Source organism: Sarcophilus harrisii, chromosome 1 (assembly GCF_902635505.1).
Source record: "Sarcophilus harrisii chromosome 1, mSarHar1.11, whole genome shotgun sequence".
NCBI lineage: Eukaryota > Metazoa > Chordata > Mammalia > Dasyuromorphia > Dasyuridae > Sarcophilus > Sarcophilus harrisii.
This window is the reverse complement of record NC_045426.1, coordinates 351,803,104-351,821,333: the sequence shown is the minus strand read 5'-3', so window position 1 is coordinate 351,821,333 and position 18,230 is coordinate 351,803,104. Positions and strand designations below refer to the sequence as shown.

At 33.3% G+C, this 18,230-nt stretch overlaps 1 protein-coding gene across 4 annotated transcripts in view; it reads left to right on the top strand.

The window, feature by feature from the left end:
* The window catches only part of NEDD4L (NEDD4 like E3 ubiquitin protein ligase), a 455,315-nt gene that overhangs the window by 237,842 nt on the left and 199,243 nt on the right, over positions 1 to 18,230 (top strand). For all 4 annotated transcript variants that reach the window (XM_012541477.3, XM_012541476.3, XM_031945922.1 and 1 more), the window contains 3 exons: positions 10,636 to 10,717; positions 14,024 to 14,062; positions 17,353 to 17,406. In XM_012541477.3, the coding sequence (XP_012396931.1) occupies positions 10,636 to 10,717; positions 14,024 to 14,062; positions 17,353 to 17,406 (175 nt within the window). The remainder of the gene's footprint in view (positions 1 to 10,635; positions 10,718 to 14,023; positions 14,063 to 17,352; positions 17,407 to 18,230) is intronic.

The following is an 18,230-nucleotide window of genomic DNA, read 5'->3' as shown; positions in this document are numbered from 1 at the left end:
GCTCCAACACTCTACTGAAATTTCTTCCTCTAAAATGAATCCCTTAGTTGGAAATCTGAAGATCTTTTTTCAATTACTCATTCATCTTGATGTCTCCTTGCTAACTGAAGATATCCACTCTTTTCCAGTGAATCCCCTTCTCTTTTCAAGCTTTTCTTGAGATTCTTCCCTTGCTTCTCCAAACTATGCATCTGATTGCTTGTTCTTAATTTATGTTTTGCCCCCTTCTTTTGAGAGTATAACAAGGCTGTATCATGGATACACTTCTTTTTCTTTGTTGTTGTTCAATTGTATCCTACTCTTCATGACCCTATTTGTGATTTTCTTGGCAGAGGTACTGGAGTGGTTTACCATTTCCTTCTCCAACTCATTTTTATAGAGGAGGAACTGAGGAAAACGGGGTTAAGTGACTTGCTCAGAGTCATTCAGCTAATAAGGATGTGAGGCTTGATTTGAACTCATTAAGATGAGTCCTGATTCAAAGTCCACTGTGCTTTTCATTGTTTGAGATCTGCAATTGGCTGACCTCTAAAGAGAAACTTTCAACAATACTCATAAAACCAGGTCCGGGAGCAATATCTCTGGAAGTCTGAGAGGATTAGTCATCTCACTACTACTATTCACTGATTCAAAGAAAAATCAGAGGTTGTACAGTGGGATATTGGTATGTAGGGGTCCCAGGTGGTCTTTTGACAGTATTAAGAGTTCGATACCAACTTATGTCAGATATACTAAGTACAAAACACAAGTTCCAAATCTAAAGTAGAATTTTGGTTTGAGGTTATAAACAAGGGAATGGGATACAGATCTAAGATAAGAATATCAATATACACATTTGTGTAGGATTTTACAGTTTTTAAAGTATCTTCTTTCAAATTAATCTAGTTGTTCTGGTTTCTCAATCCTGGGAAACACAGAGACCCAGGGAAATCCCTTTTGCCTGAGATCATTCTTAGATTCTTTGCCTCAGAATGCTAGATTCCAGAACTCCACATGAGAGTCCTGGTGGTGTAGAAAGAATCTTTATTCTAGGAGTTGGAGAGGCTGCAGTTGAAAACTAGCTCTGACTTGCATTGTGTAATCTAGGACAAATGAACACTTCTTGGAACCTCAGTTTCCACATTTGTTCAGTGAGGATAGTAATACGTCTTGTTTCCAACTCACTAACTTGACCTGAGGAATACCCTTATAGCATCCCTTCATTAGAGTGAGAATCAGGACTGGTTAATTTTTGTTTTTGCACAAGCAGTTGGCATATTTACTACATGCTTACTCTGTACCGTGCACTGGTCAAAACCCTACAGATAAAAATACAAAAAGCAAGATGATTCCCTCTCCCAAGAAGCTTAAATTTCTAATACTGAAAGATATAAAGGATGTTAGCCGAGTAACCAAGAAGGGATGTTTTGGTTCAGGATGGTAGGCACACAGCAGGTGGGATGGTAGATGGAGTCATTCATAGTAATTACATTAACAATAGTTCCTTGAGGGCAACAGGTTTATTTTTTTCTCTTCTTTTTTTCTTGTACTCTTATCACTAACACAAAATGATTGTTGATTAATTGATTGAAAGAATTCACAACTCTAAAAGTATGTAAAATGGTACTCAGACCATGACAAGATATAGTTTATTCAATGAGAATAATTCATAGCTCGTGCCTTTTTAATGATAAGAATTATTTTTTCACTTGGGAATTATGCGTTTTACTATTACCTTTAAATATCTTTTATAATTATCAACTACTACCAACAAACATTTCAATATAAAAAGATGAGGATCACACAAGTAATTGTAAATGTGTCAAATCTTAAAGAAATATGTGTATATTTTGTATTGAATAGTAACAAAATTGCTCCATTTGTGGCACCTTTTGCATGTCTATTTGTTCTCTGTTGTTATTCTTCTTAATTTTAGTGAAAATAAAACTCATTTTGGCTAGTTTAAAATGTAACATTTCATTGTCCATCTCTGTGCATCTGCCCAATAATCAATAACAATTAAATATGCGGTAAAGATCTACCATTTGCCAGGCATTGTGTTAAACTCTCAGGCTACAAATAAGAAAAAAAGAGAATCCTTGTTTTTAGGGACTTTGCAATCTAATAGGGGAAGAACTTACAAAAGGATGCTGAAAAGGGGGGGGGGGGGGGGGAAGGATGATGAAGTTCCAAAGTAGTGCAGCTGTGGAAATGCTGAGCTTCCTCCTACGATGGAAATTTTGGAGTTCCTGTTTACCTACAATTACAGAGACAGATAAGAGTATAAAGACTAATTAAACTGTAGGTTGATGAGGTCTAAAGAAAAAATGAGGTTCCTGGGGCACAGTGGGGAGGGATGCAAAAAAAGAGAAGTTCCTAAATTGTGCAGGTAGATGGAAAATAAGGCACAAATGGTCTTCCATGTCTGGAATTCACTATTCCTCTTCATATCCCTCCATTCCCTATTCTGCCTCTGTATTTCTTGCTGTCTCCCTTTGGAGATTACTTACCTTGAATTTATTTACACATCAACATGTTGTATCCATTAGTAGATTGCAAGCTTCAAAAGAAGGACTGATTAGTTTTTCTTTATGTGTCCCCATTTCCTAGCACAGAGCCTGGTGTAAACTGTAATAGGTGCTTAATAAATGTTTGTTGAACTGTATCCAAATTCTGATCCCTAGATATGGGATATGTTCTCAGAATTCAAGGACAAGCAGACAAGGTTATTCACAGTTAAATGGAGAGAAGGAATCTCTGGCAGAGGTGAGCCTTTAGGCAGCAAATAAAACAATGGAGAAAAACAGAAAACTTTTAAAAAGTATCTTGACTTTGATTTGTAAGATATTGTTTAAAAAGTCCCAACTTGTGAATTTTGTTTAAAAAAATATTTAGTGAAATGAAATATATCTTAGAGATTTAAAAAAGTTGTATTTATGTCTTAATTCTGACACTTTTTGAAACTGGAAAAAAATCACTGAATCTTCATAATCTCATTTCCTCATCTGTATAATTAACCACACAATCTCTAGTACTGTTATTAGGAAGATATTTTAAAAAAAAATTAGAAGTATTGTGAAATATGGGCTGTTATGTGTACACGCATATAAATAGTTTAGCAATTCAAAACATATTTGCAAAAGGTCTGAGTTTCAATGACTATTACAAAGGTAAAGTGTACTTTTAGATCATGTGAACTATTGACTGTTCTCACCTACATTTAAAACAAATTTCTCTCCTCATCCCAACTTCCCAGTTAATCAAAAAGATTAAATTATCCATAGAAATCCTTGCTTTTGAAACATTACTTTCATTTTTATTGGACAAATTTGGAAGGTATTGACTTAAACAATAGGATTTCTACCCATACTTTATTTTAGGATTTTAAAAAGAGGAATACAATTAGTCAGGGAATTAATTTTCAAGTTCCAAAGGAAGTATAGTATGTTTGGAGATTATCTGAGTAATTTTTTTCTCAATTTGAATTTTATTTCTGCTTGTGATTTATTTTTTTTTTCTTCTTGGATAAATGGAATTAATAAATTGATAACATCTCTAAAAAGTGAAAAACTAATGATACAAATCCACCATCATAGATTAATTAAATCCCATATTATCTATGAGTTAATTTTTTTAATGAGTATATATTCAGCAACTAACCAACAGTATTATCAGACTTATTGTGATTCTCCCAAAGTTCCCAATTTTAAACCACTTACATTCCAGTTAGATAAGGAGAATGAAAAAAACCCACATCATTTTATGTAATCAGAAACATTTTTTTAAAAAGGGAGCCAATGAGCAAACAAACAAAAAATATATTTGTTCTGCGTCCACTTTAGAGTTATCCCAGAGTTGTTGGGAAGGAGGGGTGGCAATAGGGAGAAATGGATATAATGAATTGGAGCTGACCTTAAGAGTTGTCTCAAGTTCAAGTGTCACCTCTAATGCAAACTGTTCCTATGTCCCTGGTCAGTTAACTTGACTACTCATTCCAACCATCCATGTGATTAAAATGCTTATTTCTCTTTAGCTTTTAAAGTAAGATGGACTTTTATTAATTTTTTAAAAACAGCTGATGAAGCAACAGATAAGAATAGGAAAACTGGAGTTCAAATCCAGGCTCATAATGTTACTAGTTGTGTGATTTTTTTTTTGCAAGTCACTTAACTTCTGTTTGCCTCAATTTCCTCAATTGTAAAATGGGGATTATGATAACACCTACCTCCCAACGTAATAAATACAATTATAATAATATTAATACTAATGATGATGAATTTATATATTTTTAAGTGCTTAGGATTCTGACACATATTAAGCATTGTATAAATGCTTATTCCTTTCTTCCTTTCATTTTAATATTATTTTTATTGGACTATTTTTTTTGGGGGGGGGTGAGGCAATTGGGGTTAAATGACTTGCTCATGGTTACATAACAAGTATTTAAATATATGAGATCAAATTTGAACTCTCATCCTCCTGACTCCAGGGCTGGTGTTGTATTCACTGCACCATCTAGTAGCTCTTATTGTTTTAAATTTTGGTTTTGAAATTGGATAGAGATGGAGTAAGTAGGCCAGTCAGATCTAACAGGACATCTGAAAACTTTATAGTAAAATAATTAATAGCTAATTTACATAGCACCTTAATGTTTATGAAGTATTCTTCTTCCAATTCTATGATTTTACAGATAAGAAAACTGAATCTTAGAGCAATAGTGGGCTGTCCATGTCAGAGCTGAGATTTTTATCTAGATTGCCTCAATCGCAGTTTAGGTTTCTCTGCACTATAAACTAGGTTGTTCCATTTGACTCATAAGATTTTCTGTCTCTATAGAATCAATAAAAATTGAGATTCAGAAGGCTGAGTTTTGAGGTCACATGAATGAAATCTCCCCCCCCCCCCCTTTGATCAATTCTAAGACATCAATATTTGGATTATTTCAGATTTTTGTGTTTCATAGGATAAGTGAAATTCATACTAAGCATGCAAATTAGGCTGGAACTTTCTTGTATTTGCTCAGGTAGAAAGAAATTTTGGAATTCAGTTCAATTCAAAAAACATTCAGTGCCTGTTTTTCTGAAAGACAATTATGACAGGAATTTTCAAAAACAATAATAAAAATTAGGAGGGGAACGAGGCTCTTTTAGAGATAATGAATGATGATAACAAATCCATATTCTCAAGTCAGGATAGAAAAATAAATGTGTGGATGATTGACAAGGGGGGAAAACTGCAGGCAGACTTTTTGGGCAGTTATTGAAATACTCTAGGTACAAGTTGAATTGGGGGGAGGGTACAAAAATGGAGGGAAGATTAGACAATTTTGTTTTATTTTGTTTGGTGGATTTTTAAAAAATTTGCCATTGAAAGGAAGGAGAGATGGCAAGAGATTTCAACATCAGACATCAAGACAATGATTAATCACAGTAATTAACCCCATTGGACAGGCAGTTGTTGACAAGTATTCCAGTTTGTCTCTCTCCACCCAACCCTATAGGCAGAGTATGAATTATTTCAGTAGGATGAAGCACAAAACAACCATTGCTGACTAGCAGGAGACTAACATTTTCCCCTCATAGACAAATATCCAACATCAAACCAGATAAGATACAGAAGTATTTGAGTATTACAGAATTTAAGTTTTTAGAAGTATTTAAGAATTTAAGTTTTAAAAAGTATTTATTACAGAAGTAACACAGAGATTAAAATAAATTGAGTTCACAAAAATATAGAAAGAGTTTAAAAGTAAAATGTTATTAGAAAGTACAATCAGTAGTGACTATTGTATGGTTTCAGGGAAAGAGAACTGGATTTTGTAAGTCAAGGGATTTGTGTTTGAATCCTGGCTCGCTCTCTCTCTCTCTCTTTTTTTTTTTGGGGGGGTATGTCCTTGGGAATTTTACCTCACCATTTTGGACTTCTTTATTTTGGATCTCGGTTTTTTCATCTTTAAAAATGAGAGGATTGAATTAAATGGTTCTAGGGGTATTTTGTAGCTCTGAATATTACCTGGTAGCCACACAGGAGTTACAACTTACCTCTCCTTTTAAAAATATCTTGCAAACAATAGGATTAATAGTTTGCCTTTGGGCACCTACCTGGTCACCAAACTAGAAGCACAGGTAGCTATAGATGTTAAAATAAATTGAATTCACAAAAGTATAGAAATAGTTAAAGTAAAATATCATTTTACTAGTCACCAAGTGACCTTGCATTCAAAGATTCTATTCACTGCACCTTTTGTGCCAGCCTACCTGCCAGGCAGAATATCAAACTCAAATTTAGAGTTTGGGGTCACCCACTCAGCCTCATCCACTCCCATGAAGGCTTTGCCCTATAATCACATTCCAAATCAGTCTTCTTCCCTACACATGTGCAAAGGATGAACTGAAATGAGATAATCTGGCTGTATAAGGGCAAAATAAACACTGAAAGGATTCACTGAAGCATAGCCTTAGGTATTATGGCCCAACCTTGCTCTTCTGGGAAACAGCTGTAAAATACAAGGCAGCCTGACATGAAGTACTGGGGGGTTTAAGTGGATGTTTTAGAGTAAAGGATCCAGGCTGAAAGGCAGAATTGTGCAGAGCAGACAGGGTATTTGGAAAGCTGCTGGATGTTCTCATCAAATGACAAATTTCATATGAACTTAATGTGGAAAAGACTGAGTCCAGGAATTCTTGAATTCAGAGCATGATTTTAATTTCTTTTAATCATGTCATTTATGAAAATGAATGCACATACATTTATTCACATGCATATCTGAAAGGTAAGCTCTATAAGGAAAGAATTTAATTCAGGAAATTTAATAAAAATGATAAAAGAAAGTAATAAGGGAACAAAGAAACGAATGAGGGTATGCCCAAGTCTCTATCCTAAAATCTAAAATATGGGGTTGTGTCCAAGCCTTTATCCAGAGATTATGCTGGAGCCAATTTGTACCAGTGAGTTGATTGTAAAATTTTTGGTAAAGAATTTACAACTCAGAAATCAGCAAGCACGACACAAATTAGGACTTGGTTGATTATTTTATTTATTTTTTAGACATAAGAACGTGATGGAGAAAAGATTAACAATGCGCATATTAAACAGCATGGTGAGCTTTTTACAGAGCTGATTGTTTAACATTTACCAACATACTCTTATATATCTCTAATAAGGTTGCACAAAGATGGAAAGGAGATTGTAAACATGATCTGTGATTGACTGAAAAAAATAAACAAATCAACATGCATTTAATAAATACTTACCATATGTCAGGCTTAAAGAAAGGTAAAAGATGGTCTCTGCTCTCAGGGAGTCACATTCTAATTAACTGTTAATGCTTAGCTTTTATTTTTTTTTTCTAATTTTATGTTTTAATTTTAAATTAATTCATTTTAAATATAAAGCTTTTTTATTTTCAAAGCACATGCATAGTTTTCAACATTCACTCTTACAAAATCTTATGTTCCAGTTTTTTCCCCTTTCTCGCCACCCCATTCTTCCCTAGATGGCAAGCAATCCAATTCTTCAGTACATATTTCCACAATTATCTTACTGTACAAAAAAAAAATCAGATCAAAAAGGGAAAAAATGAGAAAGAAAACAAAATGCAAGCAAACAACAACAAAATGAAAATATTATATTGTGAACCATAATCAGTCCCCACAGGCCTCTCTCTAGGTGCAGATGGCTCTCTCCAAATGATTAGCTTTTAAAAGAGAAGATTTAGATGTAATACATTTGACTTCAATAATTTGAAATTCTGATATGTATAATGATTAGATTTGTTGGATCTTGAAAGCTTGAGTTTGATCTAGTTAGCGTAAAGTCAGCAGTAGACAGATTGACTAAATTTTAAGGAAAAGATTTCCTAACATTTGGAGCTGTCTCATTACCCAAGGAAGTTACTTCTTGTATACAAGATTCTATGCTGGGCTTTGCATATACAAAGATAAAAAATTCCCTGTACCTAAGGAACTTACATTGTACTATGAAGATGTACCACTTAAACAGATAAATACAAAGTAATTTGAGGAGGAGCCCGGAAAAAAGGAAATGACATGGTAGCACTTGAGGTATATTCAAAGGCTTCATAGTGATCCTTGAGCTGACCATTGAAGGAAAGGAAGGATTCTAAGGGATGGACAGGAAGAAGGAGAACATGATTTTTGAACTTAAAGATGAAAAATCATTATTTAATTTATTCTTAAAGCAAAAATTTAAGTAATTTTCTGACAAGAGTATATCATATTTGTTAGTATGACATTATGTTAATGGAAATGCAACTTTTGGTCTTCGATATATCATATATTATAAATGTCCAGAGAGAAGAATTAGGAGAACTTTTAGCTGTTGCTAGTAGATTATAAGAAAATTGCTCAGTAACAGGGGGAATTCTTGTGGGCCCTAAATTCTGTCGGATATGGTTAGTTTGACCAATGTTAAATGTCAGAGTCAGCAAAGAGCTGCAAGTAGAAAATGTGCATTTTGAGTGGAGGGAAGATAATTATAGCATATGTATGACATGGAAGATAATTATAGCATATGTGTCAATTCCTTTCATATTTCAAGTTTTTAATTTCTGAAGTTGTTTGTTGGAGTCATTTAGGAGGTATTGAGAAACATCATAGCCTGAAATTGAGATGGACTTGGGTAACTAGCAATTCACTAGTTACATGACTTGGAACATCTTACAACCCAACACATGCAGTTTCCTTACCTACAAAATAGTAGTTTACATTAGATGTAAGTATCCTAAAATTGCATACAATCTAGCAAACTTTTCTCTAATGCATTTAATCTGTAGAGTGAAAGATGACTTTGGTATATAGCCTTTTGCCCTTTTAGAATGTAAAAGTGTTTAGAAACAAACCAATTCAATAAACATTTATTAAACAAACCAATTCAATTTATTAAACGCCTACTATGTGCCAGGCACTGTACCAAGCACTAAAGATAAAAAAGAGGCAAAACAGAATTTCTGCCCTGAAAAAGTTTATAATCTAATAGAGGAGACGATGACCACATTCTACCCCCCAGAAAACAAACAAACAAAACAAAACAAACCCAGATGTGTATGTGTGCACGCATATATATCAAGGTATGTTCAAAATAATAGGAAATAATTTTTAAAAGGGAAAGGACTGGAATTAAGAGGAATTAGGGAAGTCTTCCTGAAAAAGGTGAAATTTTAGTTGGAATTTAAAGTAAGCCAGGGAGAGTAATAGGGAAAGCATGGGGGACAGGTATGGGGAACAGCCAACAAAATGCCCGGAGCTAAGAGATGGATGGAGCATCTTGTGGTAGGAACAGCCAGGGGACCATTATCACTGGTTGTAAAAGTACATATTGGGGAGTAAGGTGTAAAAAGTGGCTTTACCATTTTAAGGAAACTTAAGCTTCAGGAGAGTTTTGTTTTTACAATAGAATGAACCTTGTTTAGCTATGCTGCTTGCATCTGTGGGATTGTGAAACAAGTCTCTTCATGCGTCTCCATCTTATCTGTAAATAACAGGGTTAGATGAGATTTGTGCTTTAACAGTAAGCTCAAAACCCGAGTTCAAATCCAAACTCAGATACTTATTAGCTGCATAAGCGTGAGGAAGTGTCTTAACTGTTTGCCTCAGTTTCCTCATCTTTAAAATAAGCTGAAGAAGGAAATGGCAGACCACTTTGCTATCTTTGCCAAGAAAACCCCAAATAGGTCATAGAGAGCCAGAAACGATTGAATAACAAGAATAAGTGTACTCTGTTGTCTGGAAGTTTAAAATTAAATTTACTTGGAATATAAGATTATTCAATATTATGTATTTCTGCTTTGTGTTTGATAAACTACTTATTTTTTCAAGGCACATCTCAAGTGATTCCTCTTACAGAAAGGCTTTCCTGATTTACTTTGTCCTTATTCCTCTTTCTTTTACTTAGATGTTTTGTTTAGTAATCTGTCTTTCATATATGTTGCATCCTCAAGTAGAATATTTATCCACTGGTATGGTGGAGAGAGCAGTAAGCAGCTCCAGAGCCAGAGGACACATTTTGTCAAGCAAATGACTCCCTGTCTCTGGGTCTTAGTTTCCTCATGTGTCAGAAGGAGGTAATTTCTGTGGTCTCCAACATTTCTTTCAACTCTAATTCTAAGATTATTAAAGGTCAAAGGATCTAGTTTATTCTCTTCTTCTTTCCCTCTTTTTTCCTCCTCCTCCTTCTCTTATCTCCCTCTTTCTTTCACTCTCCTCCCTTTTTCCTCTTCTCCCTCTCCCTCCTCTTTCTCTTCTCCCTCTTTCTCCCTCTTCCATTTCTTCCCTCTCTTTTCCTCCATTTCCCTCCCATTGTATCTCCAGCACATTACAAATAAGTGTTAAATATACACATTTTGAATTGAGTCAACTGCTTTGAAAATCCCAAAGGCCTTGGTAATCTAGAGTGGTTAGTGTCTTTCTTTTATTCCCCAGTAATGTATTTAGTAGGTGTTAAAAACTCATTATTGCCTGGTTTGTAAAATTCATATGAACCTTAAGCAATTAATATTGACTGAAATCTGTACTTTAAATTATTCATATATATATATATATATATATATATATATATATATATATATACACACACACATATACACACTGTGGTAAGAGAAAAGTATAATCATAGTAAATTTGAAATTTTCTGTTTCAGTGATCCATACGTAAAACTTTCACTGTATGTAGCAGATGAGAACAGAGAGCTTGCTTTGGTGCAGACAAAAACCATTAAAAAGGTAAGTGATCATTGTTAATTGATAGTTGTGTTTATTACCAGACTCTTTGAAATCAATATGTTTTCTAAAGATTATGCCTTGGGCCATAAAAATGTTATAATTGGCTGTTTTTATTTTTAGATGTCCAACCACTTATTAACCCTCCCCCCTTTTAATATATCATTTATTTGCTTAAGATCTAAAATAGCCAATACTCAGCACAGTGCTTGGCGGCATATATTAAATGTATAATAAAGAGTGACTGATTAGCTTAAAAGCCACCTACTTCAACTGTCTTATTTTATAACTGAGGATTTAAGATCCAAAGACTCTTTCTTTTGTATGTCACCTCACAGTATTCAGCATATAAGTATTTAATAAATGTTTTTCTATCGATGGAAAAGCCTTTGGGAGATGGAACTAAGTTTTGGGGAGGGGGTAGAAACAGGATAGTACAGTAGCCTTAACTTAAGAACCTGAAACAGGAAATTCCCAATATAGGTAGTCTCTTCACTGATACAAATCGATCATTTATATTCTTAGAGACCTGAAAAGATGAATGATTTGTTCTTGATCACAAAGCCCTTGACACACAAAATTAACACTTGAGCCTAGATTTTTCTCAAACCCAAACCTGGCTCAATATACACTATGCCACATTGCATCTAAAGTGGATAAAGAATAGAGAAACTTGTTTTAACAGTGTTATAATTTTTTAATGGGAAAAATGTTTGCTCTCATTTTTTAAACAGAGAATAAAAGCCTTGTTCTTAAATTAGGACATGTCTGTTTTAAAGAAAATTAGGCAGGTGTCTTTATTTGTGTTTATCCTCATTTTATATAAATAGCAAATGTTTTAAGTTTAGATGCTAATTTTAAATAGTTTTTAAATAAAATGGAGTTGGAAAAGACAGTTATCAAAGAAAATTTAAATGCATGTTTAGCTTTATGCTAAATAAAATAAAAGTATAATTAGAGGAAAAATAGATTTGAATCTCTGGTTCTACATGGTTTATTTGCATGTTTTCCATTTATAAAACAAGGAAACTAACACAGCATCCATATTTTTATGAAAATAATATTATTTTCATTTGATTATGATTTTAAATATTATTATTTTTCCTTCATCCTTTTCCATTTTTGGTTCTGCTTTTGTGCAATACATGCTTGATTCAATCAAGTGATGTAGGGCTTCCCTGATGGCAGAATATCCTTATCCTAGCTACTGTAATGCTGGCTTTCTGCTGCATGGGCAACATGAAATATGTCTCTGAGCTCGTCATAGAGGTCATTTTGTGAAAAGAAAAATGATTATTGTGTAGTCTCTACTGTTTCACAGTGCCTGGCATTAAAAATCTGTTTTCAAAATAGTAGAATATGTTTTGATTAGTTGGGAGCTTCCCGTGGAGGACGCTGGTGGCTGGCCATTGTTTCCTACATTATTAGCTGTCATTTGCTCAGCCATCAGTGTGGCAGGAAGGAAGCTGGCTAGGAGTGAGTGCGGGGTTCTCTTAGCCCACTTTCTCTCAAGAGAGACAGAACAAAACAAACAAAAGCGACAATAGCTTTCTGGTATTGAGAAGTGTTTTCTGCTGTGGGAATTTAAAAAAAAATTCCTTCTCCTTGCCCCTGCACCCCTGCGTCTGCAGTGGTGGCTCCTTCCCTTTCTTTGCCTCCTGAGTATTCGACTGCCAACATCCTGGTTAGTATTTCTGTCCTGTTTTCACTGTTGATGAATCACTCTCTCATCTTCATTCTCTTCATCTCTGTTATTCCTCCATGCTGTGTGTTACTCTACATTTTTATTGTTCTCTAGTTTTCCATTTACCTTTGTGCCTTGGGAATTGATAGAATGCATGTGTTGAGGATTGCATCCTTACACAGGAAATGGGAGTCCTGGGCCTAGGTGACTGACATCACATCAAGTTGGTTGTTCCCTTTCTCTCTCCCTCCCTCCCTTCCTTTCTTTTTGTCCCCTTCCTCCCTCCCTTTCTCCCTATTTTTCTTCCCTCTCCCTCCCTGCCTCTCTCTTTGCCCTTTCATTCTCTTTCTGCCTCTCCTTTCTGTATTTCTTTCTCCGTGTATCTTTCTCATTTTTATGCCACTGCACACTTTTCAATAAAAAATAATGCAACTGTCTGTCGGGATTTTTTTAATCTTTAGCTGTAGAATTTGTGGAGAAAAGGCAGTCTTGACATTTTATTACCAGCGCAGTGTGCCATTTGTGTGACAATATCTTTTGTTTCTATATGCTATGGTGCAGAATGAGAACTTCTTGCCTTTTTCTTTTTCTTTTTTTAAAATGAAATCTTATCTTTAAGAAATAGGTTGATAAAGGTAGGGATTATCCTGCATGAGTCTGACTGGCATACATCAGAAGCTGAATAAGAAATTGTAAAGATCTTTTTATGCCTATTTTCTTTTCAAATGCATATGCATGTGTCTTTGCATTAATAAATCCTCATGCCCATATGAGATTAAAAGTCAGATTGACAAACTTCTTCACTAGAAATATGGTCGTGATTCATTTTGGGGAATGCTATACATCTGGGTATGTACATTTTGCTGAGTAGCCAAATGATTTTTGTTTTCTATTGTTTTACAATAAATAGATGTGTGTAATATGTTATATGCCTATATAATTCATTAAAAACTCACTAATCCTATAATTTAATTTATTACCTTTTGTTTTATACCCTATGTAATTTTCCTGAATTCATTAATACAAATGATCTTTTCTGTAAAAGATTCTCTCCAAATTTAGATATTTTTAATTTTTAATTAGCAAATGCTAAATTTACTAAAAACCAGTCTTCCTACCCTTTCCAACAAGCATTCTATTGCTCCATAGAGGAAAGACAGTTAAGTCCTTCCTTATCTTTGTGTTAATATATTATATATATATATATATATATATATATATATATATATATATATATATATATATTATTTGTTTTAATAAATAGTATGGTTTTCTTCTGTTCACCACAATGTCTCCATATAGATCCCTGATGATCTCTGTTCTAGTGATAGATTTCTATTAATAGTCTAGAATCTATTTTTAGATCCTCTGCTTCATAAATACACTCCCACACACAGTTTTCTCTGTGGAAGAATTTCAATCAATTGGCTACATGGTTGGGGTTTTTGTTGTTTTGTCTTGGGATTGTTTGTTTTTTTTCCTTTTTTCTACATTTCTTAGGTAGCATATTTTCATTATAAGCATTAGCATTTACATGTAAGTTTTGTGACTTCAATTGTATTGGAAACCTATAACAGTTCTAAAGATTATAAAACATGTTTAAAAATAAATAATTTCTCTTACAGACATTGAATCCAAAATGGAATGAAGAATTTTATTTTAGAGTAAGTTTTTTTAAACTTGTTTACACCAATTTATTCCTAATAATAACTTGGTAGACACATTTTTCTTTTGATTTATTTTGGGGAGAGAAGGCGTACTACTGCTTATTTTCAATTTTCTTGGATCCTGAATATTTTGACTGTTAAGCTTTTTTCTTTTTTAAGGCTACATAAAATATCATAATTTCTTTAAACCAGGAGCTAATAAGAAAAATTCAAGAGGCCAGGAGTGCTAACGACAAAATATAGCACTGCTTCATTCTGGCAGAATGATTATGTGAATGGAAGAAAATATTATCAGTAAAAATCTAAAAATTATGAAGAAATAGAACTGTTTATTCAGTTTTAATTGGTAATGCAGTAGCCACAGCAGTAGTACACTTTCCTCAGAGGATTCTGTAAATGGGGTGCTCTTTGTGCATGGATATATAATCATATATCATAATTATGATTGTTAAATGGCAGTTAATATCTAACATTGACTTTCTGACATGCTAGTTTCCCTTGAACAATATATTTACATGGTTAAAAACAACAACGAAATATATGAGAATAGTTGTCATACTATTTACCTTTTTGACCCATTTAAATATTAGTTAAGTTGTATGGAGAAAGACCAAGTATTTTAATAAAGTACTTTTTAAAAATTCTTTTTACATAGGGATCTAATGAAGATGTTTAGAGATAAGCAAAAAATGTTTAAAGCTCAGAATTAAAATTTTCAACTAGGAAAACTTTGTTCAATTCTGGATTTCTTTTTAGACGAAAGTTATTTTAGTATTATTAATAACACCAAAATAGGTAAAATGTTAGTTTTTAATCTTTTATAGCAGCTCTCTGTAGAGAAGCCTGAGCTATGAATTAACTTAAAGAATCCTCTAATATAATTACTCATTTTATTGTTATTTCTTTAATATTAATATTTTGGCAACATTAATTGATTCAACTATGGGAATGATTGAATGGTGTTACTATTCTCAAGAGTAGCACAGAATCTCTAAAAAAAAATTTTTTTTGTAACAGGATGGCTTATTACTGCCATTTCCATCTAGTCTTAATAGTGTGTTATGTGTTGCACTTGCAAAACTTGTTGACTTCTTCCCTGATATATTCAGATGTGAAGCCTGCCATTATGAATTAAATGTTTTTTAGCTTCTTTCTAAATATTCTAATAAAGTTTTTTTATAGTTAAAAGCTGAAAAATCAATAAACAAAAACAAAACCATGCAGTGGTGTTTTGAAACTTTGTGGTGCAATATTGAATTCTTTTAAATTCCAAATATTTTAAGGCTCTTTTCAGTTTAATGCATTGGTCACATTTAGCAAACATTTGGACACACTCTTTTATTCAACAAACGTTGGCCAGTCCACATTTAATTCTATACTTTTTCTTAAAGTTTTAAAAATTCTTTCCCTTGACACTGAGCTAAGTTAAAGAATAAACCAGAGGAAGAAATCTCCTTCACTTAATGACTTCCCAATATCCTTAGTCTCCTTTCCAGTACCATTATCTTGAATGTCAAAGATTTCAACCTATCAAAAATTCAACCAGTTCTTGACTATTTTCTGAGTACATCCTGTTAAAATTATCTTGTTACTTTTGTTCAGTTTTCATTTAGCCTTGGCCTTGCTAATTTAGTCTATAAACAAAAATGGTGTGTGTATGTTTTCAATTGCCATTAAAAGATTGTATATGTTTATTTCATTTTAAAATGTCAATAGAAATCTGAGTGATTCATTCATATTCTTTACTTGCCAGAAGACATATGAGAGCCTTGAAATTATGATTTTAAAAGAAATCAAAAATTTCTTCTCCATGGGTAGAAAAGGGTATGGGTAGGCAATTTTTTCCCTACTTTTTCCCGTATCAGAGAATTTTAGAACCAAATAAGAACTTTGAGATGTCTTTGTTTAACAATCTTTTTATTTTCCCACGTAGAAAGACAAGATTTTGGATGGCCAAATGAATTCCCTCTTGAATGCACAACAAGTTTATGTCAAAGTCAGGGGCACAAGTGAACCATTAGGATTTACAAATTACTAGTGGTTCCTGGAACATTTGAAAAGTAGATAAAGAGCATCATAGAACAGCACAGAAAGAACTACATAGGAAATTCCATAATGTTATTATGTATTACTAGTTCTGGATGCCTTTGCGTATCTGACATTTTAGGAGATTGTAACATATAAACTGAATCTTTCAAGAATTTTAATCCAGTCTCCTTGATTTGTCCAAGGATCCATGAGTAGTAAACATTAGGACCAATATTAGCACCTATGTCCTGACTATAAAAATTTTAATCTTTTGGATCAAAGTACTATGTCTTATGTGTTTTCCTTCTTAAAAATCTGGATTAAACATTTAACAAAACATTCTGTGCTATGTGCCACTTAAAATGCTTGGTACATAGTAGGTATTTAATAAATGCTTGTTGATTGGTTAAGAGTGAGAGAGTTTTGAAGAACATGAGGAAGAAAGAGTGGTGCAGCATGAGATCAGAGCCAAAAAAGCTCATTCATAATTTAGGTGGCAAAGTGCTTTGAACACTGGCCCTGGACTTAGGAAAACCTGAGTTCCAATCCACCTTCAGATATTTACTAGCTTTGTGACTTTGGATAAGATACTTGACCTCTGTCAGCATCAGTTTTCTCAACTATAAAATATGAATAACAATACCACCCATCTCATAGAATTGTCCCAGAGATCAAATGAACTATCTGTAAAGTGTTCTTAGAACAGTGTCTGGCACTGTGCTTACTAAATGCTTTTTCCCTCCCCTCCCTTTTCCTCTTCTCCCCTTCCCTATTGACGCTAGCTCTGGCTCTGATATTAAATAGTTGTGAGCACCTTTTTCATGTTTCTGTAGAGTACTTATTCTTTGACCTGCCTGACTAGGAGTTAACTCCTTAGACTTCAAGTTTCTGTGGAAGATGGGGCTAAGATAAAAATTCCTTTTATAATAATAAATAAAAATGTATAATGCCCTTCATAATAGACAAAAATTGAATTTTGAAGCATCTAAAATTATTTCTAGGAAAATGATAATATAGTAACTTTTTTCCTCATTTATTGCAGTGTTGTAACTAACAGTCAATAATAGCCATAAAATTAAACATTTGTTTTAGATTCCTGCCACTGTAGATATTGCTGGTATTACACAAGTATGGTTAAATACATCCCAGTTTATCATTGTTTCTGTTTGCTTTGGTTTTATCTTTGGGCTATTTTTTGTTTGTTTGTTTTGAATTCTTTTTTATTTTTGAGTTTCTGAATACATTTGTATTTCTTATAGGTAAACCCGTCCAATCATAGACTCCTGTTTGAAGTATTTGATGAAAACAGATTGGTAAGTTTTGACTTTTCATTCTCTACCATGCTTTTTCCAAACAATGTGAAAATAGCATCTTTTTGTGTATGTGTGTGGTGTACCAAAGCAAATTTGAATAGTGTGTATATGTATATGTATTTAAAATTTTTTGTTTCCGGTTGTGGACCCCTGATTTCATCAGTGTAGGAAATAGTCTGACATGGAAACTTCTAACACCAATGCAGATTGGCAGCTCATCTGTAATTTATAATTTTACATAGTTGTTTGGCGCACTGAAAGATTAAGTGGCTTGTCTGTGGATCATACTGTATGAGCAGAGAAAAAACTTGGATCCAGGTCTTTGGACCTAGATCACACTGAACCTCATGTATGCAATTTTCAATGTCATTTTGTCTAGTCGTCTGTATTTATATTAACATGTATATGTCATAGGTCAGAGCAGTTTTTAAAGTAATGTTCAGATATTTTAAAATTTTTAACTATTCATCTATATTTGTGCTAATTTAAAATATTCACTATCTGTAGTTGTGCTAATTATGTGGTAGTGTCATGGGAGAAGATTAATGATATTTGGGTATATGTGCTTTTTCTCTCAGTAATTAATTAAAATTAATTAATGTGAACATAGGCTCTTTATGTGTTGATGTTTGGCATGGAGAATGGTGGTATAATTGTTTAAGGATTACTCATTATATATGTCAACTAACTTTGTGGAATTCTAACGTATACTTGTCTACATGGTTTTTCTTTGTGCAAAGTAGTTTAAGATAAATCTAACAACCTAAAATGAAGGATGAATTGTATGAGAGAAGAAAAAACCACATTTTTTTCAATGACAGTTT